The sequence below is a fragment of the Pelodiscus sinensis genome, chromosome 1 (genome assembly GCF_052426305.1).
Source record: "Pelodiscus sinensis isolate ZL-2025 chromosome 1, ASM5242630v1, whole genome shotgun sequence".
NCBI lineage: Eukaryota > Metazoa > Chordata > Testudines > Trionychidae > Pelodiscus > Pelodiscus sinensis.
This window is the reverse complement of record NC_143052.1, coordinates 313,244,297-313,263,604: the sequence shown is the minus strand read 5'-3', so window position 1 is coordinate 313,263,604 and position 19,308 is coordinate 313,244,297. Positions and strand designations below refer to the sequence as shown.

The 19,308-nt window shown below is 42.7% G+C and overlaps 1 protein-coding gene across 1 annotated transcript in view; it reads left to right on the top strand.

Annotated features, from left to right (window-relative positions):
- Nucleotides 1–19,308, top strand: part of XPO4 (exportin 4) — a 129,708-nt gene that overhangs the window by 45,171 nt on the left and 65,229 nt on the right. Inside the window, exons 5-6 of the mRNA XM_089775590.1 lie at nt 15,178–15,294; nt 16,102–16,255. Coding sequence (XP_089631716.1) covers nt 15,178–15,294; nt 16,102–16,255 — 271 coding nt within the window. The remainder of the gene's footprint in view (nt 1–15,177; nt 15,295–16,101; nt 16,256–19,308) is intronic.

Here is a 19,308-nt window from a genome sequence, read left to right as displayed (position 1 = left end):
ATTAGAAGGTCCAGCTTTAAAAAGAGTGCATTGGACAAAACTGTTGAAGAAAGTAAATTCTGTTATGTTTAAATGATCTGAAATGATGTCTGTAAACGTAGTAGTATGTCTGAGGAATGCTGGGCAGGGAGCAGGAACATGGTCTCATCTCATTGTAGACCTGTCTTGCAAGAGAAGTCTCACATCTGAAAGACTTGGTCTAGAAAATCCTTATTACTTATATGCATGAAGGTTCATTAGCCAAGAACGAGCCAACTGTTTCTGTCTCAGTGCCCCTTTTCTACTCTATCAACTATGTTAACATTCCGGAAGCATTGCTTTCGGCATATACTTCCTGTGGCCCGAAACATTGGCTACATTCATAGAATCATAGAACACTAGAACTGGAAGGGACTTTGAGAGGTCATTGAGTCCGGTTCCCTGCCCTCACGGCAGGACCAAGCACCATCTCTAGACCCTGATAGATGTCTATCTAACCTGCTCTTAAATATCTCCAGAGATGGAGATTCCACAACCTCCCTAGGCAATTTATTCCAGTGTTTAACCACCCTAACAGTTAAGAAGTTTTTCCTCATGTCCAACCTAAACCTCCTTTGCTGCAATTTAAGCCAATTGGGGTATGTCTACACTACCCCCCTAGTTCGAACTAGGGGGGTAATGTATGCATACCGAACTTGCTAAGGAAGCCCGGGATTTGAATTTCCCGGGCTTCATTAGCATAAAGCCGCGCCGCCATTTTTAAAAGCCGGCTAGTGCGAACCCCGTGCCGCGCGGCTACACGCGGCACGGACTAAATAGTTCGGATCCTAATCCGAACTATCTAGTCTGTGCCGCGTGTAGCCGCGCGGCACGGGGTTCGCACTAGCCGGCTTTTAAAAATGGCGGCGCGGCTTTATGCTAATGAAGCCCGGGAAATTCAAATCCTGGGCTTCCTTAGCAAGTTCGGTATGCATACATTACCCCCCTAGTTTGAACTAGGGGGGTAGTGTAGACATACCCCTGTTTCTTGTCTTATCAGAGGACCAGGAGAACAATTTTTCTTCTTTGAGTGGTGTCCCCGTGAGTGCTCCACTGTAGGTGTTGGGCTTGTCCCAGCACCACAGATCAGAGATTCATCAGCAGTGGTCTACCGGACTTCAGATTCGCATTAGATGCTTCATGCCATTTGCGCCATTTCTTGGAGCGCGCAGTCCAGCTCCCGCCAGTTCCTTCTAACTGCCCTTGGTTGCAGATGGAGAGAGCTCCCTCTCATCGGATCCTGTCAGAAGTTAAATAGTTGTTAGTTAATTGTTAGGTAGTTTGTTATTACGTTAGTAGTTCTTAGTTAATCTTAGCAGTTGGTTCATAGTTATGTAGTGGTTTTTAAAAAAAGGGACAGATAGACATCACAGTACTGCGCTTACAAATAGAAAAAAAACCCAAACAAACAACAAATGAATAAGAAAAGAAGAGAACCATCTGAGAGAAACCATGCTGGGATTGCCCGGTTTTAAAAAAATGTGACGCTTGCCGGGGGCCAATGCCCGCTTTGGATGGGCACTTCCGTTGTATCAGGTGCCTTGGTGAGGGACATATTCCCCCCCAAATACCCTCACTGCTCCAAACTAATGACACGAGCATGAAGGGACAGGGAGATGAGGCTCAGAATGCTTTTATTTGATAAAGCACTGCAGCCTTCACAAACGGAGCCCTCCCTGCCCAGATTGGACTCAGTTAGAGCCGAGAAGCGGCAGGCTGTTACGGCAGGGTCTCGCACTTTTGTGAAAAAGAGGTCCTTTCCAACTCGATCACTGCCATCGACCTATATTCGTGTTGGGGACAAGCTGGGCACTTCAGGGACAGCTCCCACTCACCGCCCAGATAAAACAAAGCCGGCACTGGGCCCAAGCGTTAGTCCTCATTCTGTCGGACAACACGACAGCCATAGCATATATAAACAAACAGGGTGGGACCTGCTCCCCCCGCCTGTGCTCTGAGGCACTCCACCTCTGGGAGCTCTGCATCAGGGCAGATATCCACCCGACGGCCTCGTACCTCCTGGGCTCCCAGAATGTCCTGGCGGACAGGTTGAGCAGGTCGTTTGTGAGTCACGAGTGGTCCCTGAGTTGGGACATAGCCCAATCATTTTTCCATGCGTGTTTGCCACAGCCCAGAACGCCAAGTGTCCCCGCTATTGCTCCCTCCTGTGACAGGGACAGGGTTCCCTAGGGGATGCTCTCTTCCTTCATTAGCCACAGGGCCTGCTCTATGCTTTCCCACCGTTTCCCCTAGTCAACAGGGTTTTGCTGAAGGTGAAGAGAATTCAGGTCACTGCTAATCCTAATTGCCTCAGCATGGCTGCGACAGCATTGGTACTCGATGCTTCTCAGCCTCTCGTGCGAGAGGCCCGTAGTCCTCCCGTTAGTCCCGGACCTCATATCATAGGACTTGGGCAGCCTGCCCACCCGGACCTGCAGTCCCTCCACCTGACAGCGTGGAAGCTCCGTGGCTAACGGCTCAGGAGCTTCAGTGCTCCCAACGGGTCCAGGAGGTCCTGCTAGGCAGCAGGAAACCATCCACAAGATCCACTTACCTGGCTAAATGGAAACGCTTCTGTTCCTGGGCATCCCAAGATGGGTACCAGTTCCCAGGATTCTAGACTACTTACTAGATCTTAGGCTCTAACACCTGTACTCCTCATCCATTAAGGTCCACCTGGCAGCCATATCAGCCTTTCACCCAGGGAAAGGGGGCAAAACGCTGTTCACCAACCTGATGGTTAATAGATTTTTGAAAGGCCTGGATAGACTCTACCCACATGTATGGCTCCCTGTCCCACAGTGGGATCTAAACCTGGTCCTCTCTAAGCTTATGGGACCCCCATTTGAGCCGATGGCTACGTGTTCGCTCCTCCACCTATCATATAAGGTTTCTCTCCTGGTAGCAATCACATCCGTAAGGCGGGTATCCGAGCTTAGGGCACTCACATGTGATCTCTCTTACAAAGTATTTTTTAAAGACAAAGTCAGACTCCGCCCACATCCGGGCTTTCTGCCGAAGGTGGTTTCCACTTTTCATGCTTCCCAAGATATTTTCCTCCCAGTTTTCTTCTCTAAACCTCACACATCTGGGAAAGAATAGGTTCTGCACATGTTAGATGTTCGAAGGGCGTTAGCCTTTTATTTAGATAGAACTAAACCCTTCCGTAAGTCATAGCAGCTCTTTGTAGCCATTGCGGAACGTATGAAGGGAGGATTCACTCTGAGGTTTGCATCATGGATAACCGCTTGCATTAGGGAGTGCTACTCTTTAGTGGGCACACCTGCCCCGCCCCTCAGGGCACACTCCATGAGGGCGATGTCCACTGCTTTTGCCGCGCAGATCCCCATTTTGGACATCTGCAGGGCTGCCATGTGGTCTTCGGTCTACACGTTTGCTAACCATTATACCCTTCCACAGCAGGCCAGGGAGGATGGCGCCCTAGGTAAAGCGGTCCTTAGCTCAAGGGCAATTTCTTCCTTCCCCTCCTCCCCCCCAGTTAGGTTCTCCTTTGGAATCACCTATATTGGAATGCACATGAGCAATCACTCGAAGAAAAAAGAATGGTTACTTACCTTGTAACTGATTCTTCAAGATGAGTTGCTCATGTCCATTCCAAACCCCCCCCCCCCCCCCCTTCTCTGCCAGTAGCATACTGGTAAGAAGGAACAGAGTGGGGAAGGGACCAGCAGGGGTATATATGCACTGATATACTGGCGCCACTGAAGGGGGCTCCCTGCTGGCTGTAAGGGTACTGCTGAGGGAAAATCTTCCGATGACGCATGCTCACACCTATATTGGAATGGACATGAGCAACACGTCTCGAAGAATCACAGTTACGAGGTAAGTAACCGTTCTTTCTCAGCCTACAGATGAGACCGCATCAGCGCAATAGTAAGCACCGGCTAAGGCCCACCATAAAACACACAGGGTCACTACTCCTTCCCCCAGCCCGGAGCATATCTCGTTCTCCCCGAAGCCTCTTTCTCCCTCACCGCTACCATCGGCTCCACCCGCTGATCCTTCGCGGCACCATCCTACCACTGAATAGCTCAGTACATCATCACACAGCTCTCTCTCACCCCATTACTACTGTGGGTACCGATCATAGAATCATAGAATAATAGGACTGGAAGGGACCTCGAGAGGTCATCGAGTCCAGCCCCCCGCCCTCAAGGCAGGATCAAGCTCCGTCTACACCATCCCTGACAGATGTCTATCTAACCTGTTCTTAAATATCTCCAGAGAGGGAGATTCCACCACCTCCCTTGGCAATTTATTCCAATATTTGACCACCTTGACAGTTAGGAATTTTTTCCTAATGTCCAATCTAAACCTCCCCTGCTGCACTTTAAGCCCATTACTCCTTGTCCTGTCCTCAGAAACCAAGAGGAACAAATTTTCGCCTTCCTCCTTGTGACACCCTTTTAGATATTTGAAAACCGCTATCATGTCATGCACATCTCTATCACCTATGTCAGCAAGGCACAGATCCAGGTCACCTAGATTGCTCATGCTTTCAGCCTATATTCACTACCATGACTATCATAGGAGCACATTCTCCTCCAGACATTCCTCACCTGTCAGACATTACTGCAGCCGCCACCATGGTCACACCTACTATGAACACCATTGTCTGGCACATCATTCCATTCTGTCCTGCTATTTCCAGTGTTGATCACCTTGTTGCCTCCGATCAGAGTCCAGACAAAGCCATATCAACTCGCCTACTCCAGCCGTCATGCAGCCTCCCACTCCCTCATAAAGCGCATCCCAGCCACCTCAACACTCTGAAACCGAAGAAGCTCAACTCTCTGACCACAAACAACAGCAGGGAGTTTCTCCAATTGACCCATCCTCGTCTTCTCATGACTAGGCGGTATTTCTGGGACACTCCTCACCGACTGATGACCTCCGACAGTTTCAAGACCTTTTTAAGCTGGGTGTGGACAGTCAAGAAGTCCAACTTACTGAAGTGCAGGAAAAGCAGCACCATCTTTTAAAAAATGTACAGCCCTCTCAAAAATCAAAGGTCGCTTTGCCCATTGATGATGCTATTTTAGAAGTGGCAGACGATATATGGCAAACACCAGCTTCAGTCCCTGCGACCAACAAGAAGCCGGATAAGAAATACTTTGTTCCCGCTAAACGGATGGATTTTCTCTTCACAACCCGCCACCCAAGTTCCTTGTGGTTGATGCAGCACAGCAGAGTGCCAAGGCCCCACAATATAAGAACAGTGCCAATGGCAAAGACAGTAAAAGGTTGGATCTTTTCTATAGAAAGGTTTATTCATCGGCTACTTTAACATTGAGAATGGCCAACTATGCGGCTCTCTTGGCGAATCATAATTTTGATAATTATACAAAACTAACCGTGCTTATAGAGCACCTCCCAGATAGCAAATGCCAGATTCTAAAATCTGTGGTACAGAAGGGGTACACTGCTTCCCGTACTGTTCTTCAAATTGTGCTTGACATCGCCGACACAGCTGCACAATCTACCGAAACCTCAGTGGTAATGCACAGAGCTTCATGGCTTCAGTCCATAGGAGTACCCAAAGAATTGTAATCGAAGGTGGAGGACCTCCCCTTCGATAGACACAGACTAATCACTGAGAAAACTGATGAAGTCCTCCATACCAACAAGGACTCACGAACTATGTTAAGAATGTTGGGCATGTACACACCACCGTACAGATGCAAACGTTATGCCCCATATCAGAGGGCATAGGTCCTTCCCTTACTCTGTACCTCAACATAGAGCATTCAATCAGCACCATCCCAGACAGCGTCCACAAAAGTAATGTCCCCAGAACAACAGGACATCCAACCAGCAGAATAACCGACAGGAAGTTTGACATTTTGGTTGAGGGTCTGCAAATCGTCCCACTTATTGGTCATCAATGTGAAGAGGCCCAGTTATTTCATCACTGCCTGACCATTGCAATGATGGTAGGCCGCCATCACCACCGATCAATGGGTTCCTGAACTAGTAATATTTGGCTACTCGATTCCCTTCACTTTTATCCCTCCTCCTTCCCCACCTTCCCTGTCCCTCTTCAGGGACCCTTCTCATGAGACTCTTCTGAGACAAGAGGTCCTGCGTCTCCTCACCATCAGAGTGGTAGAGAGAGTACCCAAAAGTTCAGGGGGAAGGACTTTTATTCCCATTATTTTCTTACCGAGAAAAAGTCAGGTGGGTGGAAGCCAATCCTAGACCTCTGCTGACTCAACCGATATTTTCGCAAACAGAGATTCAGTATGGTGACCTTAGCATCTGTTATCCCAGCTTTCGACAGCAGGACTTGGTTTGCATTCCTCGACTTGCGGGACGCCTACTTTCATGTCACAATTCATCTGGCGCAAAGGCGTTTCCTAAGGTTTGTTGTCCGAGCCGAACACTTCCAATACTGGGTCTTACCCTTTAGTCTGTCTTCAGCACCCAGTGTTTTCGAAGACATTTGCATTCTTTGTGACGCACCTTCACCAGGCTGGGATCATTATCTTCCCCTATCTCGACAACTGTTTGATCAAGAGCTCATCCTTTGACAACATGCTACAATCCACCGTTAGGACGAGGTCAGTCTTCAAAGCTCTTGGTCTTCTAATCAACTTCCTAAAATTGTTGATATCAGCACAACAATCTTTGGAATTCATCAGTGCGCACCTAGACTTGTCCACTACCTGAGTGTACCTGCCATTACACAGATTTCAAGCTATTCAGGATCTTATACAGATTCTTTCCACAAGCCCCAGGATTTCTGTACTTACCTGCCTTCAACTCATGGGGCACATAGCAGCTACCACATATGTCATAGTGCATGCAAGGCTTCATCTGCGGTGCCTTCAGCACTGGATAGCTGTGGTCCACGTTCCTGGCAAACACAATGTACACAGAAGAGTTACAGTGCCACCAAAAGTTGTGAAGTCCTTGGCTTGGTGGACTGTCCCCACCAATATGTTAGCTGGTGTACCCTTCCACCAGCCTCAACCCATGATGCAAATTACGACCGAAGCATCTTTGGTAGGCTGGGAAGCACATCTCGGCGGCCATTGCGTTCAGAACCACGTGCCCATAAAAGAAAGCTCCCATCATATTAGCCTCCTAGAATTGAAAGCAGTTTTCAATGCGTGCAAACACTTTGCCACTCTTATCTGGGGCTGCATCATTATTTTATACAGTAACTGTCAGGGAGGAGCTTGATTGCATTCCCTCTGTGCAGAGGCAACATGCCTATGGAACTGGTGCATCCGGCACGACGTAATGATTCTGGCATACTTACTGGGCAAAGACAACTTCACTGCTGATGCACTCAGACCATGAGTGGGAACTACACTGTTGAGTAATACAAGATGTTTTTCGTCTCTGGGGCTTCCCGACTATAGACCTATTTGCCACACATCAAAATGCTGATGCTACTGCTCCAGAGCAGGAATTGGACCGGGACCCCTGGGAGATACCTTTCTTCTAGACTGGAGCAGTCAGTTGCTTTACACCTTTCCTCTGATACCGAGAGTTGAAGAAAAGATCACCGGGGACAACACAATAGTAATCCTCATAGCCTCGTTTTGGCCCCGTCAGACATGGCTTCCCTATCTCCTGAGCCACCCTATCCTGTTGACCCAGGACCAGGAAATGCTAGTGCACCCTCAGCCAGATCACCTTCGCCTCACAGTGTGGTTCCTAGTTGGTTCCAGAACACAGAAATGAGCTGTTCCCAAGATGTCAAATTGATCCTACTACAAAGTAGAAAACCACCCGGACTACTTACCTGAATAAGTGGCGCAGGTTTCGTTCTTGGTGCATAGACGACAGCCTAGATCTGACCTCTGCTCCGATCCATCACATTCTCAAATATATGGTACATTTAAAGCACTTCGGCCTAGCCTTGTCATCTCTTAAGGTTCACCTTGCTGCATTCATTGCCTTCCGACAGCCAGTAGAGGGCTATTTGGTGTTTGCTCACCCAATCACTAGAAGATTCATGAAAGGGTTGACTAATCTTTACCCACCTCATAGAGAACTGCCCCAACCACGGGACTTAGAATTGGTCTTGGATGCCTTAATATGATCACCCTTTGAACCCCTGGTGACCTGCCCCTATTAACCACCAAGGTGGCCTTATTAGCAATAATGTCTGCGCGCAGTGTAGGAGAGCTTTCAGCTCTTTCTGATACACCTCCCTATGCAGTGTTTACAAGTCAGGGGGTTATATTCCACCCCCAACTGATCTTCCGACCAAAAATAAACTCGGATTTTCACATCGAGTCGATCATTCTTCCAACCTTTCACTCCAAACCGCATTCCTCCCAATGGGACGCTAGGCTTTCCAGATTAGATGTGTTCAGGACATTGGCCTTCTATATCGATAGAACCCAACTTTTCTGAAAGTCTCAACAGCTGTTGATTTCTGTGGCAGACTGATCTAAAGGCAATCCTCTTTCTGCACAACGCATCTCCAAGCTCATCATTTCATGTATGACTCGCTGATATTCATTACAAAACAAACCTCTACCTGAAGCACCAAAAAAGAGCCCATTCTACCAGGGCAGTAGCAGTTTCCACAGCCTTCCTTAAGAGAGTTCCCCTCTGGGACATTTGCCAAGCTGCTACATGGTCCTCTAACTACACCTTTGTGAAACATTATGCTATCCTCAACGTTTTCACTCAGTGGTTGCCTCCATAGTGTTATCCGCAGCAGTGAACCCTTAACTCTGATTCCTGCCTTCCTTATCAAGGAGTGTCTGCTACTAGGTCACCTATAGTGGAGCACCCACTAGGACACCACTCGAAGAAGAAGAGGAAGTTACTCACCTGGGTGTAGTAACGATGGTTCTTCAAGATGTGTGTCCCTGTATGTGCTCCACTATCTGCCTCCTCCCTGCTTCAGAGTTCTCCTTTATGTCTTTCAGATACTCGGTGATTAGGAGTAACTGGTGGGAGCTGGACTGTGTGCTCCAAGAAACTGCGCAAATGGCATGAGGCACCTAATGCGCATGCATGGTCCGGCAGACCACTGCTGACAAATCTCCAATCTGTGGTGTACCCACAGGGGGACACATCTCAAAGAACTGTCATTACTGCACCAAGGTAAGTAACTTCTTCTTCTCCCCCTTCCTTGTGACACCCTACATTGACAATAAAGATTCTGTTGTGGGAAGGGAAAGAAGACTGCAGCTCTATAAATCATTAATAGGAGTAATTGAAAATTATTTAATAGGATTAGCTTCATGTTCTGTGAAGGGAATAAGCTGTTATATACTGTTAATTGAAATTCAGTTATCTAATATATAGAAGAAAATAGATGATGTTGACTTCCTCCAAATTTGGATTTCTTCTTTAGTTTGATCATTTAGAATTTGCAGCAAGGTGAATATGACTAGCTTGAACCAATCATCTCTAAACATGAATGTATCCATGCATCGAAGTTCAAAACTGGGATATAACAGTTTTGCTGTGCAATTAATTCTGCTCTGTCTGGGTCAGCTTTTATGATTTAAGATAGTTGTGTGCAAACTCCTGTTTCCCTAACCCATAATTGAAGGGTTCTTCCTTTTATACATTTTGTAACCTAATTATCCTCAAATAAATCAGTTCACATACTCAGTGGGGTGCCCAGACATTTGTGTGAAATCCCACAAATGTTCATTCTGGGTTTAACGTTTGGTGTAAGTGACATTCCTTTGGAAGGAATGAGTCACATTTTATAGGGCATGCTTTCATGGAATGATCTTCATGATATATGCTGTTTTGCCAGATAAGTTTCAAAATTATGAATATATTTCATATTGCAGCTCTTTTCATGTTGTGTACAAATTTTAAAAAATATCTAATTTTCTAAAGCCATGCTGCTCCTGGGTGTCTGATTGCTAAGTTAATCTCTTATCACAAGTCTCATTGATCTTCTGTTGGAGCAGCTGAGAGTGTTTTATGTATTTCAACCTTTCAAAAATTTATTACTGGTAATAAAGCTAACCAGGCTAAGTGCCAGGCTATTCTAAGAAACAATACATGCTCTGAAGTATTTTATTTTGTCAGATGTGGTTATTGTTTGGGTATGTTCTTGTGACAGAACTAATGAAATTGCTGGTGAGTGAGACAAGCTAGGTTCATGAGGTATACGCTTACTGGCATGAAGTTAATGACTTTACTGGGAAGTTAGAACATAGAGATTTTACTTTTAATATGACCAGAATTATTCACATTTTCTAACCATTAGTATGTGGCATCTGATTATCTCTATTTTGTGGTATGTTACTAAATGTGAAAAGCCAAAAAACCTAAAATGTGGTTCCTTTAAAAGCATCTTGTAACTCAGATGTGTATTTTTTTAACAAGCAGTTTGTGATGTACTGGTTGATCTTAAATAACTTCGTTTTTCAAGTTTTCATGAGATTTTCTTAGACTTAAAGTAATGCAGCTAGTGTGTATGACTAACATATGCTTTGTAGATCCCTTTGTACAAAAGACACTTGTAAATTTAAAATACTGGACTTTCAAAAGATTGTCTGATAAAGTAACTATGTATCAAGCCAGGCATCAGGGAGTTCTCTTGATAGAAAGGTCTTAAAAATGCAGTTTTTCTTCTGATGAGCTATAAAGAGGTGGTTCTACATAGCTCCATTTCAGATAATTGGACTTTTTTTCACATTTGTGTGAAATTGGTAATGTATCATGTGCGAATATATTTAGTCTTATAGTATTTACTTTTGGAAAATTATTTTATGGTATGTCTACACTGGAGGGAAAACAGTGTGCTCTTAACTCAGGTTAGCTAACCCAGGTTCTTAAGCCAAGAAGAAACTTGGCTTAAGAACACATCTTTTTAAAAAAAATAGCATTGTAGCTGCAGTAACAAGGGCTGTGGCTTGGGCTTATATACCTGAGTATGAACTCGGGGGTGTAGGTGTGTACATAGTTGCAGATGCTAACCTGAGCATCTGTGCTCCCAGGGCTGCACTGCTGTTTGTAGTGCAGTGGCCCAGGTATGTCTATGTAAACTATGAATCATCTGCCCCGTTCCAAGCATAATTGTTGCCTAAAGGTGATGCAGTACTGTGATGCAGCTGTACCACTTCAGTGCAGACACCACACCAACAGAAGGGATTCTTCAGCAAACACACTGTTTCTGTTTATATTTTTAAGGGCTTATCTGCACTGCACGTGGAGCTTCCTGAGAATGGCTATGTCCAGTTAACTCTGTACAGTTTTATTTTGGAATAAGGCTATCTTGTTCCTGTTTAGTGTGGGTTAAGCTAAACAGGACCAAGAACGCTTACTGTGGAAAACCACACATGAAGTTATTCAAGTATAGTTTTCCCTGAATAACTCCATGTGTAGGGAACCCCTAATCTTTCAACGGCAGTCCACAGGGATATGACCTGTTCAAGTTATATCTTTTAAAAACTAGTTCGGTGAAAGGAACAAACTTGAATATCCTAAAACTAACGTAAAATGTTTTTCTGAAAAGCCTCCTTAATTAGTAAATCCTGGCATTACTTTATTTTTTAAAAATTTAAGTATATTTTTAAATAATTTTCTTTTTAATTTTTGTTGTTGCTTTTAGAAAGAGACTTTTGAGGTGGATCTGAGTGTAATCCCAAGTGCTTAAAACAACCAATCAGCTGTTGCTCTCTCTTTACCCACCCTCTCATGTTTGCTGGCTGCCATATCAGCTTCAGCCTTACAGTTGCTGTTACTGGTACACAGGCCCTTGCATGAACTGTGTATCCCAAAGCAGTACAAGAGAGAAACTGCATTAGCATCACTAATCTCAAATTTTAGAAAACTGATTTCCCTCCTTTAGGAAAAGGAAATCAATCTCTCAGCACCTGGTAAGGTGACCATATTTCTCTGATGAATTCAGGACACCTGATACTTGTACTCATGTGAGTTCAGTGGGAATCAATCTGTGTCGTACAGATTTCAAATGATCAAGTTGACTGAGCTCCTGTTAAAAATAAATACTGCATAGTAGGTAAGCAGTGATCCAGCTAGCAGCAGGATCCACCAGTACTGATGGAGGAGAGTAGAAACAGGATATACAGGACAACTTGCCTGTTTTTTTTTTTTAAGTTGGAACACTTGCAGGAGACTTTAAAACAGGATATCTGGTCACTCTACCACTAGGAAACACCCTGTGTTTTGGGGAGACAGCATGCTAGTATATGAGACCAGGCATGCAACTGACAAAGACAATGAAACTGACTATGCACATGTACAAAGTAAACAAACTGAAAAAATGTCATACTGCTTGGCTTTCTCTTTGATATTTATGTCCCCACTACCTCCCCCACATTTTTTCCTCCTCTCCCCCCCATTCCTTAGTTTTGGTTCTGGACATCCAACACTCTGGTCATCTGAAGAAGTGGGCTGTGCCCATGAAAGGTCGTGATACCATCTATATGTTTTGTTAGTCTTTAAAGTGCTACCAGACTAATTTGTTGTTTAAGTTTTTACTTAACAAGAAACTTCCAAGGTCATTCTAACTTACCACAGTATACACTAAATTGCTCTCTCCACCCTTCCATGCCCTGACTTTCATATTTCTTAGCTCCCACTATACACTCTTGGACTTTAGCTTTATGAATGTTTCCAACTTATGTCATTGCTCTAGTTGTCCTAGGTTTTGTGTAATAAATCTGTTGGGAGAGGGTTATCAGATTCTTTATATGATACAGCAGAGATGACTTACTTTGTTTGCTGTTGTATCCCAAAAACAATACAGTGTACCTATCACATATGGAATTAAAGTAATTGCTATTAAAGCTGTCTTTGCATCAGTGCTTCCTAGAGCCTCAAATATTGATGGCTGGGTAATTCAAGTAATAAATGAAAATGTTATATATGTATTTATAGAAGTCTGGACTAGGCATTATCATTTTATAGAATGCAAAAATGTATAGCATCCTCTAGCAACTCTGAATTATTCTTTAAAAATATATCTTGCAAAGGCATCACAAATCCTTGGCTGTAGAACAGTAGTTCAAATTTTAAAATGTATTTTTAACTTTTTTAGAGCACCTGTTTTTATAGGGTGTTTTCATGTTTTTGTTGTTTGATTTAAAATGTAAGTGCTTGTTTTAATTCAAATTTTGATTCAATTCTGAATTTGAAAAAACCAAACCAACAGTCCCTGCAGTAACTAGCCTGAGCCTTGAGAATGTTAAAACTGCTGAATCATTTAAGAGACAGCTGAATTATTGAATACGATCAAAAAGTAAAGAGACTTCACTGCTGCTGTAGCAATTTAAGGTTTTGATTTTTTGTTTAATATGGAAAAGATACAACTTTCATCATTTAACAAACATACAAAAAATAGTCAAGTAGAATTGAAATTAAAAGAATTACCTTGAACTGAAATAAATTCTTGAATTTAGCAATCAGTTACAGTAAAGTGACAACATTTATTTTGAACGTACAGTAAGCAATTGTCCACAAAGATGCATGAAACAACCATGCTTGCTTGATCTGTCTGGGATTTATTTAGCAAGTAAGAATTTTAATTTAATGTGTACTGGCTAAGATAACTAGTTGTCTGTAGGGTCAAGGTACTGACATCAGAGGCATTTCTGAACAAAGATGTTGCAGTTGGTGGGTGGATGGCACTGCTTTCAGCTGTTGTATGAGCTTGCATAAATAGTATCTCAACTTTAATCTTGCGGGTGTTCAGAGGTAGTGTGCATATTTCCATTTAACCCCTGGACACTTGCCGGCATGTATGACCCTTTAACAATTCCTACCCCTCTCTCCATCCTTGGCACCTTGGCTCCAAACAGTCTAGGAGTAACTAGCCAGTAACTTTGAAGTTGTAACTGTTTGGTACATCTAAGCAAAAATATTTTGATTTAATCAACAAAAGGTGTCTGTTATATTTCCTGTGTAAATATTTTGTGAAATGTAGTTCACCTGTCCATTATAAGATGTTTACTTTATTTTTATCAGTGTTGATAAACCATGGTAAAATATAGGGGAAAATGAGAACTGAAAAAGATGATTAATGGATTTTGGCATCAGGAGTAAAGCTTGTGTTTTGTAAAATCAATGTTTTTGCAGCATATTTGAGCAAAAGAAGAGTGTAGTGTTGACTTGTATTTTAGGATAACAAATTTCTTTTAAGTAGATCAGCTTTAAAAACTGTTGAAATATTGACCCTTATCTTAAATTTTGTGAATGAGGGGACAACCAGAGCCCCAATCTTAGTTGGCAGGGTACTTTATTATGGTTTGTATAACTACCTCTGTCAGTAGGGAATTATTGGTCGGTCTTCAAGCAGTTATATTTTCTGCTAATTCTGTCCCAGTTCTGAACTTTCTTTGGTGGTAAGTGAGAGCGCTTGGACTTTGGAGGAGTTTTTTGACCAGCTATATCTCATTCTTTGTCACTTGGTACAAATTTAATCATGATCAGACACTAACATGGAAAAGTAACAAACACAAAGGAGGGCCAAAGCAAGCTGCAAAGTGACCTGGACGAATTAGACAAATAGACAACAGAAAGTTGAACTTTCACTAATAATAGGCTTTGTACACTCTTAAAAACGATGTTGGCATAATTTGGAAATAAAAAGTGAACCACTCCTGATCAACATAGCTATGCCGACAGAAATCTCCGTGTAGATACACCTATGTTGTTGGAAGAGGGCTTTTTGACATAACTAACATACTTCAAGGAGGTGGTGTTCCTAAACCAAGGAAGTCCTGTATGTGTAGGCTGAGTCTACACTAGGGTTATGTTCTCGTAGCTAAAGCAGCATAAGCTCAATCAGGTAGACATGTCCCTAATGACTGTAAAGCCTTATGCACAGGAAGATAACTAAACAGCATGTATAGAAAATGGGTTGAGATAACTAAGTAGAAACATGAGTGTCTTAAAGCAGATTTGTTTTCATTCTAATATTACCTTTTCATGTTAACCATGTACTAAAGTCCCCTCAGAGAAGATGTAGAATCTGCACAGGAAGAGGGGTCCATCCAGAGAGCTTTACGTTCTGTGCTTCAGAATCTGAGGAGAAATGGAGCTACTTAGTGCTCTAGTTAGTCAGAAGATGGTTGAAATAACTAGAATAACTTATAGAAGTATTCTAAGAACTTATATTACATCTTAAGCAGTATTACTTTATTGAATATCTTTTAATATATATTCTTCCTTATATAGCAAACTTTGGCCTGTTCCATTTTAACTGCTTTGTTGATCGAGTTCTCAAGTTCAAGTAAAACCAGCAACATTGGACTAAGCATGGAGTTCCATGGTAACTGCAAACGAATATTTCAGGTAAAAACTGAAAGTAATATGCACTATCTATATTTCTGATAAATAGAAATGTTAATACTGTAAAAGAAAAGTTTCATGCTCCAACAAATGCATTAAAATTATAGTATGTACAAAAGACTCCTATATAATAAATCATTAAATGCATTCAAATATGTATTATTTCCTCGTTTAGTAAACATTTTTAATACTAGAAGTGTTTGTTTTAAAAAGTGTGATGCATTTTTGTTTCATGAATGTAAAGCTATGAATTTTACAGATTCATACAAATACAGTAGGAATCTTAATTCCCTGTCTATAGCAAATAAACTAATACTCTTTGGAACAATGATAGTTTTAAATATAGCTTTGGTTAAGAGCCAAGGAAAGCTATGCATTTAAAAATATTATCGCAGATGGTGTGGTCTGGTTGTCTCAGATGTATTGTTTGGCTATGATAAATGTTTTTGTGATGGCATAGTTTTAAGTTCTGTAACTGTTGTGGAACAGCTTATCAACTTCTTCATACCAAAGACCAAATCTCTCCTCTTCTGCCAGTTGTTAGAGAAATATATTTTCAGATTTTTCTTATAATGCCTGATGTTTATAATTAATAAAGTTTAAGCTATTTTTTTAAAAGTTACATTGCATAGGCAGATGGTAAAGGCTTTGTTTCTGTTAAAATAGAAGACATGTTCTAAGATAATGAAAGAATCACATATTTTTCTAAAGAGAATTTAATTTAATTTTTCCTCACTGTTTGCCTGTTCAAGAACTTACTTCATGAATGTGAGACTCCATTAATAGTACCTGAATTCTTCCTGACTGTAGGAGGATGACCTTCGGCAGATCTTCATGCTAACTGTAGAGGTACTACAGGAATTCAGCAGACGTGAAAACCTCAGTGCTCAGATGTCTTCAGTGTTTCAGCGTTATCTTGCACTAGCCAATCAGGTCTTAAGCTGGAACTTTCTTCCTCCAAATTATATCCTTTTAATGTTTGAACCTTTGCTTCAGCTAATTTACTTCACCTGTGATTGATGATTGGAGCCTTAGAAAATGTAATATTTAGAGAATTTTTTCCAGGTTTGGGGGTAATTTATACCTTCTTACTATGCATTTTACTAGTCTCTCCTGTACTTGCTAATATTTACTATCTATTCAAGTTATTATTGTTTTCTCTGTAAAGTTGTAAGTATTTGTCATGAGTAAAATTAGCTCATAGAGGGAGCATCTAGTTATGGGCTGCTGGACTGTCTGGCGGGTGTCTGGATGAATCAGAGTGGGAACTTTAGTCTACTGCTTTAATGTGAAGCCAGGCAGAACCAGCAGGGAGTAGATCAGGGCTCTTGTTTTGCTTTTAATTCTTGTGTATTTGAAACCTCCTTTCTTCTGAGAGAGATTGATGTAGCACTGAGACCATCCAAGGAGTACCCCACTCTGGCTTCTTTGCAAGTTAGGAGAGAAATCCGTACTACTTTTTCCATGAGCAGGAGAAAAGCATCTTAGAATCCTACTAAGAAAAACACATCTTCCCTTTCCCCCTGACAAGTTTCAGGTTGCCTTAAAAGAGTCCCTTTGCCCCCCCATTCCTTTGTGCGATAGGTAGCTAATCTTGGGAACTCAAAGAAGTGGATGAAGTTTGAAAAAATGAAGAAGGGGAGGAATATAATGCTGGGACTGAAAGGGGAAGAGTCATGGAGGAAGGGGAAGAAATAACAAAAGAGGAATAGATATACCAGGAAATAAACGTACGTACGTACGTACGTGTGTGTGTGTGTGTGTGTGTGTGTGTGTGTGTGTGTGTAAATGTACTAGAAGAAAATCAGTGTATGCAGTAAACTTCATTTTGCATTTATCCAACAAAAAATTAAATGGCAGAGCTACAATTAAACATTTTAATAAGTTGAAGCAAGGAACTTATTAAAGTACAAGGAACTTCTGTGTGTAAATAGTGCTGAGCATTTACAGCCAGGGGTGACTTTCATCCCAGACTTATAAATCTTTTCAAATCTATTTGCAGTGGATGACACACACTACAAAAAGTCCTTCGATGTTATACCTGAATCCCCCATAAGGAATTTATTGCTGGCAGAAATATTGTGGTTATGGGTGATCAAAACATGTTGAGGTTTTTTTGGCCCTGATTTCTCTGTGTGTGTGAAACAACAGATAGTAAAAGTGAGAGTTCCATGCTTGAAAATGGACATTCATAGGGTTTTGTCCATTTATTTGCAGTTCTGAAATTCAGTGGTTTTGCAGTTCTGACTCCAGTGGACTGGATTAATAGCCCTGATTTAACTCAGCTAACGTCAGTGAAGTTAATCCAGAAATGTGCTTTGAAGACTGATTCTGGAAGCCAACTGCTGAATGGGCTGACATTGTGTAAGGAAAATTTGAGATTTGCAGAATATTTGATGTCTTTTGTAAGGACCTGTTGCATTTTGACAGCATCCAAAGAAGAGGGACATGTCTAAGCTATTATGTGATGAAGGGTTTTCCCACTGGTGTTGCTTTACCCTACTCCAGGGACAAGGAACCTTTTTTGGGTCACTGATACACAGAAAAATCAGTGGGGACCACATACTAGTGAAAAACAACCCCTCACTTGGCCCTCAACTGAGGAGGAGGGAAAAAAGACACTCCCCTTAAGATCCTTCACCCACAGGAGGGGAAAGAGAAGTTGCTGAGGCCCAGGGTTTACCCCCTCCTCTCCCAGGATAGGATTAACTCTTCTGGGGCCCTGGTGCTAGTGGATATTGTGGGGCCTCTTAGAGCTCTGGGGTGGAACCAGAAATGAGGGGGTTCAGTGTATGGGAGAGAACTTCTGGAGAGTGTACTGCGGGTAGGCGTACGGAGTCTGGGTAGGAGGTAGGGTGCAGGAGTGGGGTGGAGATTTGGGTGGGAGATATGGTGCAGGAATGGGAATGTGGGGTCTGGAAAGGAGATAGTGTAGAAGTGGGCTGGGAAGAAGTAAGTAAGGGGGCGTCTGCCTGGCGCAGCTCCCAGGGGGCATAGGTTGTACTGTGCAACTGTGCATGTTGCAGGGAAGTGCTTCTGCAAGCACTGCCCATCACCATGATTCCTGGCCAATGGGAGTTGCGGGGGATGGTGCCTATGTGGAGTGCTTCCCTGCACTGTACAGAGCCGCTTCGTTCCTCTTGCAAAGCAGAGCCTGTGGATTGTATCCAGCCTGTGGCTTGCCTTAATCAGGCCCATGAGGCTTGGGGCTCCCCGCTGCAGTGGAGATCTGGTTCTCTAGCCATAATATCCCCCACGTGGTTGGAGCACAAGTGCTGGGTCATTCTACTGTGGTGGAGAAGCCATGAGCCTTGCAGGCCCAATCCATGCAAATCGCAGGCCTGATCCAGTCTGTGCCTCTTAGGTTCCCCACCTTGAATGTAGTGGAGAAGAATACCACAGTTGAAAACTAGGATAAGACTTGCACTGGGACACAATGTTCCCTCTAAGATTTCCCATCCATGAGTGGAGTGAGTTTTTTGTCTTGTGCACCAATATTGATATCATGTGTGCTTGCTCGGATGTGTGCCACTGCATCCAAGTTTATTAATAAATAACGTACAAATATTTTTTTAAAACGTTATGGAAGAAAAAATACTAACAGGATAACTAAGAAGGTGCATGACTTTAAATGTTTAATATGAAGTCAAATAAAATAAAATCAATCCTGCAAAATTTTCAGTAGCCAACTTCCTCTGTTTATAGCCCTCTCCCAGATCCTACCCCAGCTGGGCTTTCTCCTCAATTAAATCTTGCTTTTCTTTCAAAGAATTATGTTAATTGGCCTTTCGGACTAACATTTCTGAGCTTAAGCTTCTGGGGGTAGCCGAGTTAGTCTGTACAGGATAAACTTAAACAACAAATGGTCTGGTGGCACTTTATTGACTAACAAAACCTATAGATGGTATCATGAGCTTTTGAGGGCCCTCAAAAGCTCATGATACCATCTATAGGTTTTGTTAGTCAATAAAGTGCCACCAGACCATTTGTTGTTTAAATTTATTTCTGAGCTTGTGT